The 21,443-nt window shown below is 48.8% G+C and overlaps 1 protein-coding gene across 1 annotated transcript; it reads right to left on the minus strand.

Annotated features, from left to right (window-relative positions):
• Nucleotides 1–16,169: 16,169 nt before the first annotated feature.
• On the minus strand, nt 16,170–17,158 carry LOC130298407 (uncharacterized). The gene is made up of 2 exons (XM_056551325.1): nt 16,971–17,158; nt 16,170–16,884 (listed from the first exon to the last, which is right to left on the minus strand). Exons 1-2 carry the CDS (start codon nt 17,093–17,095, stop codon nt 16,284–16,286), a joined length of 726 nt encoding a protein of 241 aa, XP_056407300.1. The 5' UTR covers nt 17,096–17,158; the 3' UTR covers nt 16,170–16,283.
• Between the last annotated feature and the right edge of the window lie 4,285 nt (nt 17,159–21,443).

Below are 21,443 nucleotides of genomic sequence, written 5' to 3' on the forward strand. Positions count from 1 at the left end.
TGTGTGGGGGGGGGGGGGTTCACTGTTCTGGCACCATGGAGGCCTAAACGCACATGGCCTTCAATTTCAGCCAGATTCTCTCTCCAAAAGCCCAATGGTGCTCCTTCTCTTCTGAGCCCTGTAGTTCACCCGCAGAGCACTTTACATCCACATGTGGGGTATTTTCTGACTCAGAAGAGATGGGGTTACAAATTTTGCTGGGCTTTTTTTCCTATTACCCCTTGTGAAAATGATAAAATTGGGGTAACAATAGCATTTTAGGGAAAAAAATATACATTTTTTTATTTTCACCTCCAACTTTAACAAAAATTTGTCAAACACCTGTGGGATGTTAAGGCTCACTATACCCCTTGTTACTTTACGTGAGGGGTGTAGTTTTCTAAATGGGGGTCACATATGGGTGTTTTTTATGTTTATGTCAGAACTGCTGTAACTACCAGCCACCCCTGTGCAAATCACCAATTTAGGCCTCAAATGTATATGGTACACTCTGTTTACACTAACATGCTGGTGTAGACCCAAAATTTACCTTTTCTTAAGGGGTAAAAGAAGAGAAAAAAAATTTGTAACCAAAAACTGTTGCCTTGAAATATGAGAGGGCTCCAAAGTGAAAGAGCACCATGTGCATTTGAGGCCTAAATTAGGGATTTGCATCCACCACCAAATTACCCTACAGCAGTGCTTTCCAAATAGGGTGTCTCCAGCTGTTGCACTACTTCCTGTTCAGGGTGTGGTTGTGTGATCGTCAGCTCCAGGAGAACCAGAGAACCAGAGAGCAGCAGGATTTTCACCAGCCCTCCCCCCCCCCCCCCCCCCCCCCCAGGTTTGTGGCAGCCTTCGGGGAAGGGTTTCCCTGCATGAACCCCAACGTCCCCATCTCCCTTACCAGGCCGGCGGGAGGTGGAGGTGACATTGCAACGGCCAACTCCCAGGATGGGGTACGGAGATCCTCCAGGATCCGCAGAAATGCAGAACCAACTCCACCGTCCATATCTGGAAGCCGCAAGGCTGCAAGGAAGGCTACAAGCAAGGCTGCAGGTAAAGACCTGCATGAAGGTGAGGAGTTGAGGAGAAACATGGGGAGGCAAGGTACCTCTGAACCCCAGCAATGGGGGGCATTGGGTCCCAGGGAGTCTTTGGCCACTTTTGGGTCCCGAATCCAAGCAAAAATGGCGGAGTATGAGTGTCTTGGCAAAATGCTTCGTGGGCTAAGAGAGGACTTAAAATTTGCCCGTTACCAGGCTGATTACACCTCAAAAAATCGAAGGCCAGTGTATTCGGCTAAAGTGCGCACCCTGAAAAAAGAGGTTGAGGAGGTAGAAAGGGTGAGGATGGAGATCATGGAAGGGGCTGGTATCTTCAGAGAAAAACTCTGCAATGAAAGTCGGTTCAGAGGCCAGCAGAACCCAGAAAGAGAGGAGGAGGTCAGTCACAGCGAAAGCAGTGCAGAGGAGGATGGTGTGGAGGTGGATGGTGGAGGAGAAAGAGAGAACAGTGCTGAGGAGGACAGTGTGGAGGAAGATGGTGGTGGAGAAAGAGAGGACAGTGCTGAGGAAGGTGCTAAAGAGAAGCAAGATGGTGGTGCAGAGGAGAGTGAAATGGAGGAGGACACAACCCAGAGTTCATACATAAATCCTGCTCAGGTAGCCCTGCCTGTAACGTCAGATGACAGCAGTGACGACAGCGGCAGCAGCAATGGGTTAATTGGTGGTGGATTGCTGAAGGCGATTGTGCTCCAAGAGTCACCTACCCATTTTGAGAACTTCTCATTTGGAAATGACTTGGGCCCAGATACTGAGGTGAAGGGCAAGAGGAAGAGGAGAAATAAAAGGAAAAAAGGAGAGGTCACCAGACTTGTTTATTCTTCTCTCCAGCAGTCTGGGCCATCTGAAAAGGTGGTTCAGGCTGGTGGGCCCCCCAGTCTGCCCGACCCCGCTTTTGCTGTAAAGCGGGGCCAGAATGGGGGGTACATGGTGGATAAGGTTTCTAAGATGGCTGCAGACGCCAAGGAGCCGCCTGTCCAGTCGGTAGGGAAGGGCAGGACAGGCTTAAGGTGGGCGACTCCGATGCTGCAGGACCACCCCAGGTGGGCAGGGGGCGTGTCCTAGTGCCGGAGCTTGGTGATGTTGCTGTCTGCTCGGGGGGCGGTCCCCCGAGCGATCTGGGCGTAGCAGGGCACTCCTCTGTGAGGGGGGGGAGTGTCCATGCGTCTGGATTGGTAGAAAAGCCCGGGCGGTCGGGTAAGGTGGCTCCTGAAGGTTGCACTGACGCTGTGGGGAATCCCTCCACGTCGGCTGCTGTAGGAGGGGTGGGGGTGCGTCCGGAGGGACAGATCCCACCCAGTGTGAAGCAGTTCTCACTGGGAACATCATCGGCGTTGAAGGAAGTGTCATCACTGGAACTGGAAGTAACATCGCCAGAACCGAAAAAGCGGTCATCGGGGGCGGGACCAGCAGCACAAACCCCCGTGGCATACGCAAATAACCCGGCCAGCTCAGGAAAGTTTAGCCAGGATAATAGTGTGAAAGGGAAGAGTGCAAAAGAGAGTGAAAATTTTGGTGATGGTATGTTGCATGAAAATGTTAGCAGTGTGCAAGAGTGGGGCATTAGAGGTGTACTAGAGAGGGGTGCTAGCGGTGTGCAAGAGAGGGGTGCTAGCGGTGTGCAAGAGAGGGGTGCTAGCGGTGTGCAAGAGAGGGGTGCTAGCGGTGTGCAAGAGAGGGGTGCTAGCGGTGTGCGAGAGAGGGGTGCTAGCGGTGTGCAAGAAAGGGATGCTAGCGGTGTGCGAGAGAGGGGTGCTAGAGGTGTACAAGAGAGGGATGCTATCGGTGTGCAAGAGAAGAGTGCTGGAGGCAGGCAAAGGGATGTCACTGGATCAGTAAAGAGTACTGAGGAAGTAGGGGTTGGTTCGGCTGCCCCCCTGGTGGTGACTGCTAGAAGCTATGCCAGCGTCGCTGCCGGGGAATCAAGAGGGTCTCCGTCTCCATCTGGTTCTGGGGGTCACTTGCAGCGGCGCCTCCTGGAGGCTCTGCGTAAGGGTGATAGGTCAATTGAGGTAGAAGGGAGGGGTTCGGTTGACCTGTCTTTTTGGATAGAGAGGCATGGTCTGGGTGCCTTCCAAGAACAGAATGGGGAGGTGATGTGGTCCCTCCCGACTCCCGGGCAGGATAGTAACCGTAGGAATGTGGCCCGTCTGATTTGGAGGGGTAAAGATGCGTGTGTTACGCCGAGCGCTCCGGGTCCCCGCTCCTCCCCGGAGCGCTCGCTACACTCTCGTCACTGCAGCGCTCCGGTCAGATCCACTGACCCGGGGCGCTGCGATACCGCCTCCAGCCGGGATGCGATTCGCGATGCGGGTGGCGCCCGCTCGCGATGCGCACCCCGGCTCCCGTACCTGACTCGCTCTCCGTCGGTCCTGTCCCGGCGCGCGCGGCCCCGCTCCCTAGGGCGCGCGCGCGCCGGGTCTTTGCGATTTAAAGGGCCACTTCGCCGCTGATTGGCGCAGTGGTTCTAATTAGTGTGTTCACCTGTGCACTCCTTATTTATACCTCACTTCCCCTGCACTCCCTCGCCGGATCTTGTTGCCATTGTGCCAGTGAAAGCGTTTCCTTGTGTGTTCCTAGCCTGTGTTCCAGACCTCCTGCCGTTGCCCCTGACTACGATCCTTGCTGCCTGCCCCGACCTTCTGCTACGTCCGACCTTGCTTCTGTCTACTCCCTTGTACCGCGCCTATCTTCAGCAGTCAGAGAGGTTGAGCCGTTGCTAGTGGATACGACCTGGTCACTACCGCCGCAGCAAGACCATCCCGCTTTGCGGCGGGCTCTGGTGAAAACCAGTAGTGACTTAGAACCGATCCACTAGCACGGTCCACGCCAATCCCTCTCTGGCACAGAGGATCCACTACCTGCCAGCCGGCATCGTGACAGTAGATCCGGCCATGGATCCCGCTGAAGTTCCTCTGCCAGTTGTCGCCGACCTCACCACGGTGGTCGCCCAGCAGTCACAACAGATAGCGCAACAAGGCCAACAGCTGTCTCAACTGACCGTGATGCTACAGCAGCTACTACCACAGCTTCAGCAATCATCTCCTCCGCCAGCTCCTGCACCTCCTCCGCAGCGAGTGGCCGCTTCTGGTCTACGACTATCCTTGCCGGATAAATTTGATGGGGACTCTAAATTCTGCCGTGGCTTTCTTTCCCAATGTTCCCTGCACTTGGAGATGATGTCAGACCAGTTTCCTACTGAAAGGTCTAAGGTGGCTTTCGTAGTCAGCCTTCTGTCTGGAAAAGCTCTGTCATGGGCCACACCGCTCTGGGACCGCAATGACCCCGTCACTGCCTCTATACACTCCTTCTTCTCGGAAATTCGAAGTGTCTTTGAGGAACCTGCCCGAGCCTCTTCTGCTGAGACTGCCCTGTTGAACCTGGTCCAGGGTAATTCTTCCGTTGGCGAGTACGCCGTACAATTCCGTACTCTTGCTTCAGAATTATCCTGGAATAATGAGGCCCTCTGCGCGACCTTTAAAAAAGGCCTATCCAGCAACATTAAAGATGTTCTGGCCGCACGAGAAATCCCTGCTAACCTACATGAACTCATTCATCTAGCCACTCGCATTGACATGCGTTTTTCCGAAAGGCGTCAGGAGCTCCGCCAGGATATGGACTTTGTTCGCACGAGGCGTTTTTTCTCCCCGGCTCCTCTCTCCTCTGGTCCCCTGCAATCCGTTCCTGTGCCTCCCGCCGTGGAGGCTATGCAGGTCGACCGGTCTCGCCTGACACCTCAAGAGAGGACACGACGCCGCATGGAGAATCTCTGCCTGTACTGTGCCAGTACCGAACACTTCCTGAAGGATTGTCCTATCCGTCCTCCCCGCCTGGAAAGACGTACGCTGACTCCGCACAAAGGTGAGACAGTCCTTGATGTCTACTCTGCTTCTCCACGTCTTACTGTGCCTGTGCGGATATCTGCCTCTGCCTTCTCCTTCTCTACTATGGCCTTCTTGGATTCCGGATCTGCAGGAAATTTTATTTTGGCCTCTCTCGTCAACAGGTTCAACATCCCGGTGACCAGTGTCGCCAGACCCCTCTACATCAATTGTGTAAACAATGAAAGATTGGACTGTACCATACGTTTCCGCACGGAGCCCCTTCTAATGTGCATCGGACCTCATCACGAGAAGATTGAATTTTTGGTCCTCCCCAATTGCACTTCCGAAATTCTCCTTGGACTACCCTGGCTTCAACTCCATTCCCCAACCCTGGATTGGTCCACTGGGGAGATCAAGAGTTGGGGGCCCTCTTGTTTCAAGGACTGCCTAAAACCGGTTCCCAGTACCCCTTGCCGTGACTCTGTGGTTCCCCCTGTAACCGGTCTCCCTAAGGCCTATATGGACTTTGCGGATGTTTTTTGCAAAAAACAAGCTGAGACTCTACCTCCTCACAGGCCTTATGATTGTCCTATTGACCTCCTCCCGGGCACTACTCCACCCCGGGGCAGAATTTATCCTCTGTCCGCCCCAGAGACTCTTGCTATGTCTGAGTACATCCAGGAAAATTTAAAAAAGGGCTTTATCCGTAAATCCTCCTCTCCTGCCGGAGCCGGATTTTTCTTTGTGTCCAAAAAAGATGGCTCTCTACGTCCTTGCATTGACTACCGCGGTCTTAATAAAATCACGGTAAAGAACCGCTACCCCCTACCCCTCATCTCTGAACTCTTTGATCGCCTCCAAGGTGCCCACATCTTTACCAAACTGGACTTAAGAGGTGCTTATAATCTCATCCGCATCAGAGAGGGGGATGAATGGAAAACGGCATTTAACACTAGAGATGGACACTTTGAGTATCTGGTCATGCCCTTTGGCCTGTGCAACGCCCCTGCCGTCTTCCAAGACTTTGTTAATGAAATTTTTCGTGATCTCTTATACTCCTGTGTTGTTGTATATCTGGACGATATCCTGATTTTTTCTGCCAATCTAGAAGAACACCGCCAGCATGTCCGTATGGTTCTTCAGAGACTTCGTGACAATCAACTTTATGCCAAGATAGAGAAATGTCTGTTTGAATGCCAATCTCTTCCTTTCCTAGGATACTTGGTCTCTGGCCAGGGACTACAAATGGATCCAGACAAACTCTCTGCCGTCTTAGATTGGCCACGCCCCTCCGGACTCCGTGCTATCCAACGTTTTTTGGGGTTCGCCAATTATTACAGGCAATTTATTCCACATTTTTCTACCGGTGTGGCTCCTATCGTGGCTTTAACCAAAAAAAATGCCAATCCCAAGTCTTGGCCTCCTCAAGCGGAAGACGCCTTTAAACGGCTCAAGTCTGCCTTTTCTTCGGCTCCCGTGCTCTCCAGACCTGACCCATCTAAACCCTTCCTATTGGAGGTTGATGCCTCCTCTGTAGGAGCTGGAGCGGTCCTTCTACAAAAAAATTCTTCCGGGCATGCTGTTACTTGTGGGTTTTTTTCTAGGACCTTCTCTCCGGCGGAGAGGAACTACTCCATCGGGGATCGAGAGCTTCTAGCCATTAAATTAGCACTTGAGGAATGGAGGCATCTGCTGGAGGGATCAAGATTTCCAGTTATTATTTACACCGATCACAAGAACCTCTCCTATCTCCAGTCTGCCCAACGGCTGAATCCTCGCCAGGCCAGGTGGTCTCTGTTCTTTGCCCGATTTAATTTTGAAATTCACTTTCGGCCTGCCGATAAGAACATTAGGGCCGATGCTCTCTCTCGTTCCTCGGATGCTTCGGAAGTTGAACTCTCTCCGCAACACATCATTCCTCCTGACTGCCTGATTTCCACTTCTCCAGCCTCCATCAGGCAAACTCCTCCAGGAAAGACCTTCGTCTCTCCACACCAACGCCTCGGAATCCTCAAATGGGGTCACTCCTCCCATCTCGCAGGTCATGCAGGCATCAAGAAATCTGTGCAACTCATCTCTCGCTTCTATTGGTGGCCGACTCTGGAGACGGATGTCGTGGACTTTGTGCGAGCCTGCACTGTCTGTGCCCGGGATAAGACTCCTCGCCAGAAGCCCGCTGGTTTTCTTCATCCTCTGCCTGTCCCCGAACAGCCTTGGTCTCTGATTGGTATGGATTTTATTACAGACTTACCCCCATCCCGTGGCAACACTGTTGTTTGGGTGGTCGTTGATCGATTCTCCAAAATGGCACATTTCATCCCTCTTCCTGGTCTTCCTTCAGCGCCTCAGTTGGCTAAACAATTTTTTGTACACATTTTTCGTCTTCACGGGTTGCCCACGCAGATCGTCTCGGATAGAGGCGCCCAATTCGTGTCAAAATTCTGGAGGGCTCTCTGTAAACAACTCAAGATTAAATTAAACTTTTCTTCTGCATATCATCCTCAATCCAATGGACAAGTAGAAAGAATTAACCAGGTCTTGGGTGATTATTTACGACATTTTGTTTCCTCCCGCCAGGATGATTGGGCAGATCTTCTACCATGGGCCGAATTCTCGTATAACTTCAGAGTCTCTGAATCTTCCTCCAAATCCCCATTTTTCGTGGTGTACGGCCGTCACCCTCTTCCTCCCCTCCCTACCCCCTTGCCCTCTGGTCTGCCCGCTGTGGATGAAATTTCTTGTGATCTTTCCACCATATGGAGAGAGACCCAAAATTCTCTCTTACAGGCTTCATCACGCATGAAGAAGTTTGCTGATAAGAAGAGCTCCTCCCATTTTTTCTCCTGGAGACAAGGTATGGCTCTCCGCTAAATATGTCCGCTTCCGTGTCCCTAGCTACAAGTTGGGACCACGCTATCTTGGTCCTTTCAAAATTTTGTGCCAGATTAATCCTGTCTCTTACAAACTTCTTCTTCCTCCTTCTCTTCGTATCCCTAATGCCTTTCACGTTTCTCTTCTTAAACCACTTATCATCAACCGTTTCTCTCCCAAACTTGTTTCCCCCACTCCTGTTTCCGGCTCCTCGGACATCTTCTCCGTCAAAGAGATTCTGGCATCCAAGAAGGTCAGAGGGAAAACTTTTTTTTTTTAGTTGATTGGGAGGGTTGTGGTCCAGAAGAGAGATCCTGGGAACCTGAGGACAATATTCTAGACAAAAGTCTGGTCCTCAGGTTCTCAGGCTCTAAGAAGAGGGGGAGACCCAAGGGGGGGGGTACTGTTACGCCGAGCGCTCCGGGTCCCCGCTCATCACCGGAGCGCTCGCTACACTCTCGTCACTGCAGCGCTCCGGTCAGATCCACTGACCCGGGGCGCTGCGATACCGCCTCCAGCCGGGATGCGATTCGCGATGCGGGTGGCGCCCGCTCGCGATGCGCACCCCGGCTCCCGTACCTGACTCGCTCTCCGTCGGTCCTGTCCCGGCGCGCGCGGCCCCGCTCCCTAGGGCGCGCGCGCGCCGGGTCTTTGCGATTTAAAGGGCCACTTCGCCGCTGATTGGCGCAGTGGTTCTAATTAGTGTGTTCACCTGTGCACTCCTTATTTATACCTCACTTCCCCTGCACTCCCTCGCCGGATCTTGTTGCCATTGTGCCAGTGAAAGCGTTTCCTTGTGTGTTCCTAGCCTGTGTTCCAGACCTCCTGCCGTTGCCCCTGACTACGATCCTTGCTGCCTGCCCCGACCTTCTGCTACGTCCGACCTTGCTTCTGTCTACTCCCTTGTACCGCGCCTATCTTCAGCAGTCAGAGAGGTTGAGCCGTTGCTAGTGGATACGACCTGGTCACTACCGCCGCAGCAAGACCATCCCGCTTTGCGGCGGGCTCTGGTGAAAACCAGTAGTGACTTAGAACCGATCCACTAGCACGGTCCACGCCAATCCCTCTCTGGCACAGAGGATCCACTACCTGCCAGCCGGCATCGTGACAGCGTGCCCGCCCCGGGCAAGGGTGGTTGAGCTCCTCCTTCAGATGGAGTTCAGGGCGTGTGACATCTTTGCCCTGATTCACCCCTATGGTTCTTCTGAGTTCGACATCAGCTTTGTTCGGCCAGAGGGTCTTGAACTTTTCTGGTCGAATTACGACATGGTGAAGAACGAGCCCGGCTGGCGGGATTTCGCTGTAAAAGCGATATCCCGGCAGAACCAAACCAAGAGAGTGACCGTTTTGACCCGTAACGAGTCGCTCTCTTGCTACGACATCATGACCTGGCTCGGTCGTTATGGGGATGTGACGGACATGCCCAAGAAAAATCTTGATGAGCACGGGATCTGGTCTGGGGCCTGGACGTTTTCCGTCAAACTTAGGCGTTCAGGGAGCACAGTTGCCCACATCCCATCGGCAGCCTTACTCGGACGTGACAGAATCCAAGTCTTCTACCAGGGGCAGCCTAAAGTCTGCCACAGGTGTGGTAGTCCTACCCATTTTAGCGCAGCCTGCACTGTGCAAGTTTGCGCTTTTTGTGGTGGGGCTGGTCATTTGGCTGCATCCTGTGGGCAGATCCGGTGTCATCTGTGTGTTGTCCTAGGACACCCTTTCAAGCGTTGCCCCAGCGCCTTTTCCCGTTTGGTGGCCGCTCCAGCTGGGGAGAGCTTTAGGGTTGCCCCGGCTGGGGAGGGTACGGGCATGGGTGAAGGAGCAAAAGGGTTAATGAAGAGCAAGAAGGGGCCTGCCAAACTAAGGCGAGAGGAAAACCGCAGAAGGAGCAGGGAGCTGGAGAGTTCTCAGGTGGCAGGGGTAGCTCCTGGCCCTGCTCCTGTCACTAGCCCAGATGTTGCTGAGACCCTGGGGGATGGTGTGTTGGATGAGGAGATTAGGAGGATTCGCGAAGAGGAAGGCAAAGAGGCTGATCTTTTCTGATTCCTCCCACTATAAAAGTGTGGATGAGGAGGGGAGGGAAAGGCCGAAAAAAGACAAGGGCAAAAAAGTTGTAAAGGGGAAGTCTCAGTCCTCTATTTCAGGTGCTAAAGGCCAGGTCCTAAAAGGAAGCTTACCTGCCCCCCTTCTGATTGACCTATCGAACAGGTACCTTGTCCTTGATACCATCTCCTCCCCCTCATTGGAGGGGGGTGGCGAGGATGGGGTGCCTGAGGGATTGGAGCCTCCAGGGGGAACTGGGTCCTGTCCTGTTGAGGCATCTTCCTCGGAGGGCAGGGCTAACTCAGGGCCAGATGGAGATGGGAGCCAGATGGATCAGTCTGAGTCAAAAAAGAGATCTAAAGAAAGTAAGAATGCTCCTTCTTCTTCAGGGGATGAGGCGGTGAAGAAGAAGGGCAAGAAAAAATAATGGGTAAGGCCGTCTAACTCAATTACCCAGGATGGCAGCACTCACCCCATTGACGCTGGCATCTATTAATTGTGCCAGTATAAAGTCTGATACGGCTAGATTCGCAGCCTTTGATTTTCTCGGCCGTGTTGAAGCCGACATTTTCTTTTTACAGGAGACCAGGTTGTCAGATCTAGCCTCTCTGGTGAAAGCCAGAAGAGAGTGGAGGCGCGGCCCCTCCCACTGGTCTCTTGTGGCTGAGCCGTATAGTGGGGTGGCGGTCCTTTTTACCGCTCCGGTCGAATGCAGACGGGTCATTGAGTTAGAAATGGGGAGGTGCCTGATCTTAGATGTCTTCATGAAGGGACAAGAGCTCCGGCTCATTAACATCTACACCCCACAAACAAAGTGGGGCCGTAAGGATCTCTTTATGAGGATTAAGCCCTTTCTTTTTACTAGCCGGCAAGTGATCTTTGGAGGGGACTTCAATAATGTCACGAGGTCCCAAGATAGGAGAGGTTCCAATGATCGGCTGGCTTATGACTGTGTGGCCCTTAGTAATATAGTCAGGGAAGCTCGCCTAGAGGATGCCCACATCCGGAGCCCCTCAGGCCACGCGGGTTTCACCTTTCATCGAGGTAGCAGCAGGTCTAGGATAGACAGGTTTTATTTAAAGGAGGAAGCCGTCTCTTCCGCAGTGTCCGTGGTTGAGGTGGAGTTCTCCGACCACTGTATGATTTTGTTTTCCCTGAATGTTTCAGAGACCCCCCGGATGGGAAAAGGTTATTGGAAGCTGAATTTGTCCCTCCTGGAGGAAACAGAGATAAGACAGTCCTTTGAGGATTTTCTTCAAAGTCAGGTACCTTTACTGGACTTTTGTAGTAGTAAGTCTGAGTGGTGGGAGATATTCAAGAAGCAGGTTGCGGGGTTCTTCCGCCAGCTCTCGAGCCTCAGGTCCCTAAACAGGTATCGCCTGTATCAGGGACTGAGGAGGAAACTCGAGCTTCTCGTCTCGACTGGAGGTAGCCGAGAGGATATCTCCAGAGTGAAGTCCTTGCTGATGAGGTGTCAGTACGATAGGCAAGCATCTTTGGTTTTTGAGAGGGATTACGGGAAGTACCGCTCGCCCGACCCTTACAGGAACTGCAAGATGTCAGTGAGTAGTAAAGTAGTCTCAGGACTGATTGATAGTACGGGATCTCTGAATCGGTCCAGATCAGGGATCCTGGAGGTCGTCAGATCCTTGTACTCGCACCTACAGACAGGAAGCTTCTGGCCAAGATACTGTTTAATCGGCTGGTGAAGTTTGCACCCCGGCTCATTTCGGGGGCTCAGCACTGCTCTGTTTCAGGCCGAAGCACCTTAAGTGCTGTCCTCAGTGTCAGGGAGGCAGTGGAGCGGAGTAGTGCGGGTCTCTGGAAGGGGTACTTACTTTTCCTTGGATCAGGCCAAAGCATTTGATCGAGTGAACCATGACTACCTCTGGTCCGTCCTCCTGAGATATGGCTTACCGTGTACTTTTGTTAATTGGCTTAAGATCTTGTATGCAGGGGCAGAGAGTTTCCCGCTGGTGAACGGGTGGTCTGGCCGCTCTTTGAGGTGGGGTCTGGAGTCCGTCAGGGTTGTCCTTTGAGCCCGCTCTTATATGTATTTGCGATCGATCCCTTCCTTAGGAGGGTGAGTTGCGGACCATTGGCGGGAGTCAGGATGATTCTGGCGGAGCCGGGTGTCGCCCAGAGAGTGGTGGCGTACGCTGATGATGTCACCATTTTCCTCTCCTCGAGAGAGGAGGCCGATGTGGTGATGTCGGAAGTGGACCGCTACTCGGAGGCATCCGGGTCTAAGATCAACCAGGATAAGTGTGAGAGTCTCTGGCTGGGAGGGGGAGACCCCACGTTTGATCTCCCGGACACCCTTCCAGGGCCCCAAGACTCAGCAAAAGTTTTGGGCATCACATTCGGCCAGGATGATTATCCCACCAAAAACTGGGATGGTAAGCTCCAGGATGCCACTCAGAGGGTGGACCAGTGGAAGGGTTGGTCTATGACCCTCAGGGAAAGGGTACACCTGATCAAATCGTACCTGCTCCCCTTGTTTATCTATCTGGGCAGCGTATGTATTTTACCAGAGGCTTACTACACTAGGGTCTACAGCCTGTTTTTCCAACTGTTATGGGGGAACAGGTTGAACCTAGTCAAGAGGGAGGTTACGTACCGCACGAGGAGACTAGGGGGTTTATCTATGGTAAACCCTGTGGTGTTCTTAACGAACACCTTCTTGAAAGCCAACATTGCAAACCTCTGGTCAGAGAGGGCTCCTCCGTGGGTACTCTCCTGCAGGGAATGGTTTCGGCCTTTCTTCCAGGAATGGGAGACAGGAGGGCAAGTGAAGGACCTCCGTACACCACATGGATATCTTCCGGCTTACGCTACCCCGACTCTGAAGGCGATACGTCGGTGGGGTCTGGGAGTGTGGGAGATCAGGACCCAGTCAAGGCAGTTCCTTGACAAATGGGTTCTGTTGACCCACTTCCAGAAGCCTCTGGCGCTCAGGGACTGCCCAGGTCGGGATCTGACGGTGGGATTGCATCTTTTAAATATGAAAAGGATCCCCCAGAAGTTTTGGGACTTGGCCTGGCGCTGCTTTCAGGGGAAGCTATATGTGAGGGACAACCTGAAGTACAGGAACTCTGATGACCGGGGATGTCCCCGAGAAGAGTACGGGGACACGCTGGAAAGCATGGACCACTTCCTGCTTCATTGTCCCTTTAATATAGGGGTTTACAACAGGGTGGGTGCTTCCATCGGCTGGAGTCAACTTGCCGGCCTTTCCTATCCGGAGTGGGCTTATGGGGCATTCAGGAACCTGGGTGGCCGTGATCGGGGCACTTTATTCTTAGTTAGCTTAGTGGTTAGGTACTACACGTGGAATGCACGGTGCTTAGTATCGACCCAACAGAAAGTCCTCTCCGAGGTGGAGGTATGTAGGAACATCACTGGTGACCTCGGGAAGATCAGGTCTTTGGAGTATGGCAGTCTTGGTACCAGTAGGGCTTCTCTCCTGTGGAGAGGGTTTTCTTTTGATGTACCTTAATTTTGGTTAGGGACAGTATATAGATGTTAGGGTGAGTATAGGGTCAGTTTTATGAAGGGATAGCGATAGGGTTAGAAGTAAGGTTCATAGGGTAAGCATTTTGAAACTTAGTTTTATCAGGATTGCCATCCTTCTTCCTGGTGGTGGGCTATGCATGTCACTCTAGCTTTTTGTTTTGTTTTCTGTAATTTGAATGTAAAGGGCTTGCAGGCAACCAATCTTGGGCCTGGTGGGGGTTTGAAGTACTGTATTACTTTGTTTTTCATATTATTTCTGTGGTTGTAGTGAATTAGTACATTGTTGAGTTAGTTAATAATAGTGGGGGGGGGGATTAATTTTAAGTTGGGTGGGGGTTGTTGGGGGGAGGGGGTGATGCTTTGGGTCTGACTTGGGTCAGTTTATGGACAATGACTGTTTCAGTAAAAAAAAAATAAAAAAACACTGTGATACACGAACTCTGACCATGTCCAGTGGGAGTGGTGTGGGTGATGGGAGAGTTCATAGTGTAGGTTATTTTTCTTTAGGTTTTATTCTTGTTTACATGTATTTCATAAGTATAAATAGTTTTATGTATTTTTGTATAGTGTTATACCTCATTGTTGGGTAAAGGCAGTCGGACCAGCTTTTAGTTGATATTATTGTGTTTATTTTTTCCCCCTTATGGTAATGTATCCATGCATGTGTGTGTTACTATAGTTTAAAGAGAAGGGAAAGGAGAAAGGGGAAAAAATAAATAAATAAATGAAATTTCCAAGTTGGAATTATTTTTAGTTATGGCAATAAGCCCTCTTTTTATTATAATTTTTTTTATTTTTTTTTACTTTATTTTATTTTTTTATTTTTTTCGTTGTTATGATCTAATATGTATTGTGAGTATTGGTTGTTGTCTGTGTGTAAAATTAATGGTATTTCCAAGATGGAATTATTTTATTTATTTCCTTATTATTTTTATGGCAGTTAGCCCTATTTATTTTTGTTTAATGCATTTTGTGTATGGTATGTGGGGATAAGTTTCCTATTCGGATGTTTTCAGTTAAAACTTAATTAAGGAAAGCTATATTTATGTTTTGTTGGTAATTAATGTGTGTGTGTATGTGTGTTTGGAAGGATAATAGGTAAGAATTAGTAGTATCAGGCATTATTTGGTAGTTGAGTTAAGCTGGGCTGGTTGGTTAGGTAGGTCCTTTTATTCTGTAACAAAGAGTTTATATTTGTTACTTTTTCATCCTTATGTTTCAGCTGATTAAGCATTGTATTTGTGTTTTGTAAAAGTTTTATATTTTTCTAATAAAAAGAGTTCCAGCTGTAGCAAAACTCCCAGCATGCCAGGACAGTCAATGGCTATGCCGATGTGCTGGCCCTGTATTCTCTGTGCAGTGATGACAACAGGGTGCCGCAACCGAGATCACGGGGGTCCTTTGGAGAGGGGATAAGATGTCTTGGTGCGTAGTACCCCTTTAAGAGGGAAAAACATGATATATATTTAACCCCAAACCAAATGTACCTTATTTTTATTTTCTACCTAATGTACATAAAGACCGAAAAAAAAAACACCTGGTCGTCCGATAGTTGCCAGATGTTTATCTGAATATATAGACCATCAGTTACAGAAATGTGCGGTGTCTTTACCAGCATACCTCAGAGATAAATGGGCGTTTATTAACCCTATTGAAAGATATCATACGGGAAGAGGACTATATGTGGGCAACGCTAGATATTGCTTCATTATATAGTAACATCCCACATGACAGAGGAGTGGAAGCTGTGTGATCTTTTTTAGTGGAAGATCCCTTGATGCCCATACATCAGAGGAACTTCATTTTGGAGGCCATTAAAGGAGTAGTGCAGTGTTGAAAAACATCCCCTATCCCAAGGATAGGGGATACATTTCAGATTGTGGGGTGTCCGACTGCTGGGGGGCCCAGTGATCTCCTGTACGGGGCCCTGGCTCGCTGGCCAGATAGCGCGTGTTGACTAGTGTTGAGCAGCATAGGCCATATTCGAATTCGCGATATTTCGCGTATATATGGACAAATATTCGTCATATATTCGCTAAATTCGCATATTCGTAATATTCGCGTAATATTTTTGCATATGCGAAAATTTGCATAAATGAAAATGTGCATAAGCAAATTTTCCCATATGCGAAAATTCATACGCCAGTCTCACACAGTAGTATTAGAGCCTTCTTTACACCACACAAGCTGGAAGCAGAGAGGGATGATCACTGTGATGTGTATTGTGAAAAAAAAAAAAACAATATTCGTAATTTCGAATATATAGTGCTATATTGGCGAATATTCGCGAATTCGCGCATTGCGAATATTTGCGAGCAACACTAGTGTTGACCACCAGACGAAGGGGCAGCCGACACGCCCCCTCAAAAAAAGCGCTATGGCAGAGCCAGAGATATCCAAAGGCAGCGCTGCATCAGTCCCCCCAAAAAATGTGAGTTCCTGGATTTAAATATCTATATTCAGGATGGCTGTTCGCATACTGCCAACTATTTTAAGGAGGTGGATGCAAACAGATACCTCGACTTTAACAGTTGCCATCTTAAATAATGGAAGAAGAACATTCCATTAGGTCAAATGAAAAGAATCCGAAGGAATTGTTCTTCCACACAAAAATACCTACAACAACTAGAGAACCTGGAGGATGGTTTTAAACAAAAAGGGTATCCCAAACCCCTTATACAAGGAGCACGCCAGAGAGTGGACGAATTAGAACAAAGTGCTTGCTTGAAAAATAATAAACAGGGTAATGCAGAGGGGGGTTATAATGATGAATTTGATTCTGTTTTTCTAACTAGGTATTACACTTCACACACCAATATTTTTTTATTTATTTTTTTATTTTTTTTTGTATAGGTAATATCACCAGCTCATATTATTGTGTCATGATTACTGGCACCATATGTAGTCCCCCAGTTATTCTTCTTTAGATGTTTTCCGTGTCCTGTGCAGTATCTCTCCCAGAAGTCCACTTGATGGCCCCCGTGGTGGTCTACACCCCGAAGTCATCAATTTTTACTCTAAGAGAGAGTGTGCAGCTGTTTCTGGAGACGGTCAACAATAACCTCTGCATGGTGGAATAATAGGTCACGATGTTTATCAGGATCAGTAGAAGCATCACCCACTCGATGATTATGATGGGGATTTCACGGATCTCGTCCCAGTCTTCATCATTATGGAATAATTCCTTTAATGTTTCATATCCAAAATAGAAAACTACACAGACAAAAGTCAGGCCACAGCAGGTGCATCTACTATGGTGGATGACTTTTTTTGCTCCTGGTAATTTATACATCTGGATGGACTGCCCAAGGTAGTATAAGGCTTCACATGTAATGGAAATTATCGTGCTGACAAAGTGTATCCTGGGATATTCTTCGGGGGACAATACATGCATAACAGCTGTGGAAAAACAGGAGGCCCACACAATGGCCAGCAGGATCCTCTGGATCAGGACCTGATGACCCCTGAACTCTTCAGTATGCATAACCATATACTTATAAATAAGAAAGGTTAGTACCAAAGTGCCAATGGACGTCCCTATGAATCCAATTCTGAATAATATGCTTTCGGGAAAGACATTTCCCACGTCACTGTGAAGGAAAAGAAACCAATGTTATTATGGATATTTCCTCACTCCCAACCCATGAAATAAGAATCATTTGCTTGTTTATCTTACCTGATGCTCATCAGTGGCGAGGCTGCATGGCCGAGGACGACCGTCATGATGTAGCTGGTGGCAAGCCAGGCCGGACACCAAAACGCCAACAGGAGGGGGACGAACCCCAGTCCTTTTAGCTCCATTTCAGACAAGTAGAAAAAGAAGACGCTAATCTCACTATTCTCACTAATCGCACAGGAACAGACTGAAGGCTCGGGCGGCTGTCAGTGGGATGTCAGGCCTCCAGCTGTCTATGACATCACATGTGACATGTCAGAATGACTGCTTGTTTCTTTGAGCTGCCATGATTTAGTATCTGCTATAGACAGAACCTGATGTTTTTACTATGGACCTTACAGACCTCAGAACCCAAGTAATTAGTGCAGGGGCTCCATTTTGATCATCTCATATTTCACATTATTTGAGTTCCAGGGCTCAGATACATTTGCACCCTCTATAGCAGTGGTCTTCAAGCTGTGAACCCCCAACCGCTGCAGAACCACAACTCCCAGCATGCCCAGACAGCAACTTTGCATAAGGAAATAGTCTAATTAAACTTTTCTTATATATAGAATCCCTGAAATCTCCAATCTCTCCTTTTATTGCTTTATGATCTGTGTTACTTATTTGTAAAAAAACAATGTTTGTGATTGTCTTCCCCCCACACACTTATGGGCTATCTCTTCAAACGACTTTATTTGACCTAAAGCGTATAATTGATTTACATAAATAAGCCCCTTTTCATCCAAAAGAGTGAATCTTTAATTTTAAGGAACTCTTTAAGTGCTTTATTCGACCATAATGAAGTAAAGTCAAAACTCCATGTGATTTAAAAAATAAATTTAAGTTCCCCCCATACTTAATTATCTAGATATGCATGGGTGTAGTGAGTATCCCAGCTTCCAAAATCTCAAAAATATCCTTCATTTTTCAGAGGCTTTTTCAAAAATGAAAGAAGCGATCTGATTGGTTGCTATGGGCAACTCAGAAACTTTTCCTCTGGGCAGGTTTTGATAAATCTCCCTCTATGGGGGAGATTCATCAAGACCAGTGTAGAGGAAGAGTTGTGCAGTTGCCCATAGCAACCAGATTGCTTCTTTCATTTTTCACAATGCCTTTGCAAAATGAAAGAAGCGATCTGATTGGTTGCTATGGGCAACTCAGCATATTTTCCTGGAAAAGTTTCTGAGTTGCCCATAGCAACCAATCAGATTACTTCCTTCATTTTTCAGAGACTTTTTCAAAAATGAAAGAAGCGATCTGATTGGTTGCTATGGGCAACTCAGCAGCTTTCCCCATAGACCACAATGGGCCTACTGGTTTCAATGGGCAAAAAATCAGAGTTAATGCACTAGACACAGTTCTCTATACCATTAACCCCTTCCCGACCTATGACATACCTGTACGTCATGGGTGGCAAGGTGTTCCCGACCCATGACATACAGGTACGTCATGAACATTTTTGCCGCTACTCGCGGCATCCCGCAGCGCCCGGTAAGATGGTGGCTATCACTGATAGCCAGCCATCTTACCATGCGACCACGGGGGGTTTCATCCCCCCCCCCCCCCAGCGATCGCTGCTATCAGCTGGTCAACTCTGACTAGCTAATAGCAGCGTTTCGCTATCAGAATATTTAGCAGCGCGGTGTGTAAGTCCCGATCACGGGGATCGGGACACACACCGCTCTGCTAAGTGTCCCTTACCCATCCCCCGGCATCACTTACCCGACCATGCGGTGTCCCGAGTGGTCCCGTTGCGAGCGACGTCCTCCAGGCGGTCCCGGCGGCGCTGCGTCCCGGAGGTGAGTTTCCGGCAGCAGTGCGGCATCTTCATTGGCAGCAGTGAGATCGCCGTAAAGCGATCTCACTGCTGCCTCTGGGAGTTTCAAAACGGCAACTCCCAGCATGCCCAGACAGCCTTTGGCTTTCTGGGCATGCTGGGAGTTGTAGTTTTGTAACATCTGGAGGTCCACAGTTTGGAGACCACTGTATAATGGTCTCCAATCTGTGCTGTTCCAGATGTTGCAAAACTACAACTCCCAGCATGCTCAGTCTGTTCAGGCATGCTGGGAGTTGTAGTTCTCTAACATCTGGAAGAGCATAGATTGGAGACCATTATACAGTGGTCTCCAAACTGTGGACCTCCAGATATTGCAAAACTACAACTCCCAGCATGCCCAGACTGCCCAAGCATGCTGGAAGTTGTAGTTCGGCAACATCTGATCCTTCAGATATTGCCGAACTACAACTTCCAGCATGCTTGGGCAGTCTGGGCATGCTGGGAGTTGTAGTTTTGCAACAACTGGAGGCACACTAGTTGGGAAACATTGTCCGTTTGCTACCTCAGTGCCTCCAGCTGTTTCAATTGTTGCAAAACTATAACTCCCAGCATGCACTGACAGACCATGCATGCTGGGAGTTGTAGTTTTGCAACAGCTGGAGGCACACTGGTTTGGAAACGCTAAGTTTGGTTGCAAAACACTTGAAAGTTTATTACTTAACTTAGTGTTTCCAAACCAGTGTGCCTCCAGCTGTTGCAAAACTACAACTCCCAGCATGCACGGACAGCCAAAGGGCATGCTCGGAGTTTGCAACAGCTGGATGTTTGCCCCCTCCCCCCAATGTGAATGTACAGGGTACACTCACATGGGCGGAGGTTTACAGTGAGTGCTGCAAGTTTGAGATGGCGCAAAATTTGCGCTGCAGCTCAAACTCCCAGCGGCAAACTTGCTGTGAACCTCTGCCCATGTGACTGTACCCTAAAAACACTACACTACACTAACACTAACCTAAAATAAAAAGTAAAAAACACTACATATACACATTATCCCTACACAGCCCCCCTCCCCCAAAAAAATGAAAAACGTCTGGTACGCTACTGTTTCCAAAACGGAGCCTCCAGCTGTTGCAAAATAATAACTCCCAGTATTGCCGGACAGCCATTGACTGTCCAGGCATGCTGGGAGTTTTGCAACAGCTGGAGGCACCCTGTTTGGGAATCATTGGCATAGAATACCCCTATGTCCACCCCTATGCAAATCCCTAATTCAGGCCTCAAATGCGCATGGCGCTCTCTCACTTTGGAGCCCTGTTGTATTTCAGGGCAACAGTTTTGGGACACATATGGGGTATTGCCGTACTCGGGAGAAATTGCCTTACAAATTTTGGGGGGCTTTTTCTTCTTTAACCCCTTATGAAAAGGTGAAGTTGGGGTCTACACCAGCATGTTAGTGTAAAAAAATAATTTTTTTACTCTGACATGCTGGTGTTGCCCTATACTTTTCATTTTCACAAGAGGTAAAAGGGGAAAAAAGATCCTCTAAATTTGTAATGCAATTTCTCCCGAGTATGGAGATACCCCATATGTGGGCGCAAAGTGCTCTGGGGGCGCACAACAAGGCTCAGAAGGGAGAGTGCACCATGTACATTTGAGGCGATTTGCACAGGGGTGGCTGATTGTTACAGCAGTTCTCGGAATCAGAATGATAAGTAAAAGCATTCCAGAGTTATTAATGTTTAAAGTGACAGTGGTCAGATTTTCAAAAAATGCCCAGGACCTGAAGGTGAAAATGGGCTGGGTCATGAAGGGGTTAAAGGGGTACTCCGGTGAAAACCTTTTTTTTCTTTTAAATCAACTGGCTCCGGAAAGTTAAACAGATTTGTAAATTACTTCTATTAAAAAATCGTAATCTTTCCTGTACTTATTAGCTGCTGAATACTACAGAGGAAATTATTTTCTTTTTGGAATGCTCTCTGATGACATCACGAGCACAGTGCTCTCTGCTGACGTTATTATAATAATAATAATAATAATAATAATGTCTTTATTTATTGTTGTCCTTAGTGGGATTTGAACCCTCTCCAGCTCCACTATATCTTTCTTGTACACTGGTGCTCAGTACTGTACACAGTACTCTATGTGAGGACTGACTAGTGATTTGTACAGCGGTAGCATTATTTCCTTGTCGTCGGCATCTATGCCCCTATTGATGTACCCCATGATTTTATTAGCCTTGGCAGCAGCTGCCCGACACTGGTCACTACAGCTAAGTTTACTGTTACCTAAGGCTCCTAAGTCCTTTTCCATGTCAGTCGTCCTAAGTGTTCTTCCATTTAATACATAATCCCAGCTCGGATTTTTGCATTACCTTACATTTATCAGTGTTGAACCTCATCTGCCACTTCCCAGCCCAAACCTCCAACCTATCCAGATCCATTTGTAACAGTGCACTGTCCTCTATAGTGTTTACCACTTTACAGAGTTTGGTGTCATCTGCAAAGATTGCTACTTTACTATTCAACCCCTCTGCAAGGTCATTCATGAATATATTAAATAGGACAGGACCCAAGACGGACCCCTGTGGTACCCCACTAGTAACAGTCACCCAATCAGAATAAGTACCATTAATAAACACCCTCTGTTTCCTATCATTGAGCCAGTTACTTACCCACTTGCGCACATTCTCACCCAGCCCAAACCTTCTCATTTTA

Source organism: Hyla sarda (assembly GCF_029499605.1).
Source record: "Hyla sarda isolate aHylSar1 chromosome 2 unlocalized genomic scaffold, aHylSar1.hap1 SUPER_2_unloc_8, whole genome shotgun sequence".
NCBI classification, from domain to species: domain Eukaryota; kingdom Metazoa; phylum Chordata; class Amphibia; order Anura; family Hylidae; genus Hyla; species Hyla sarda.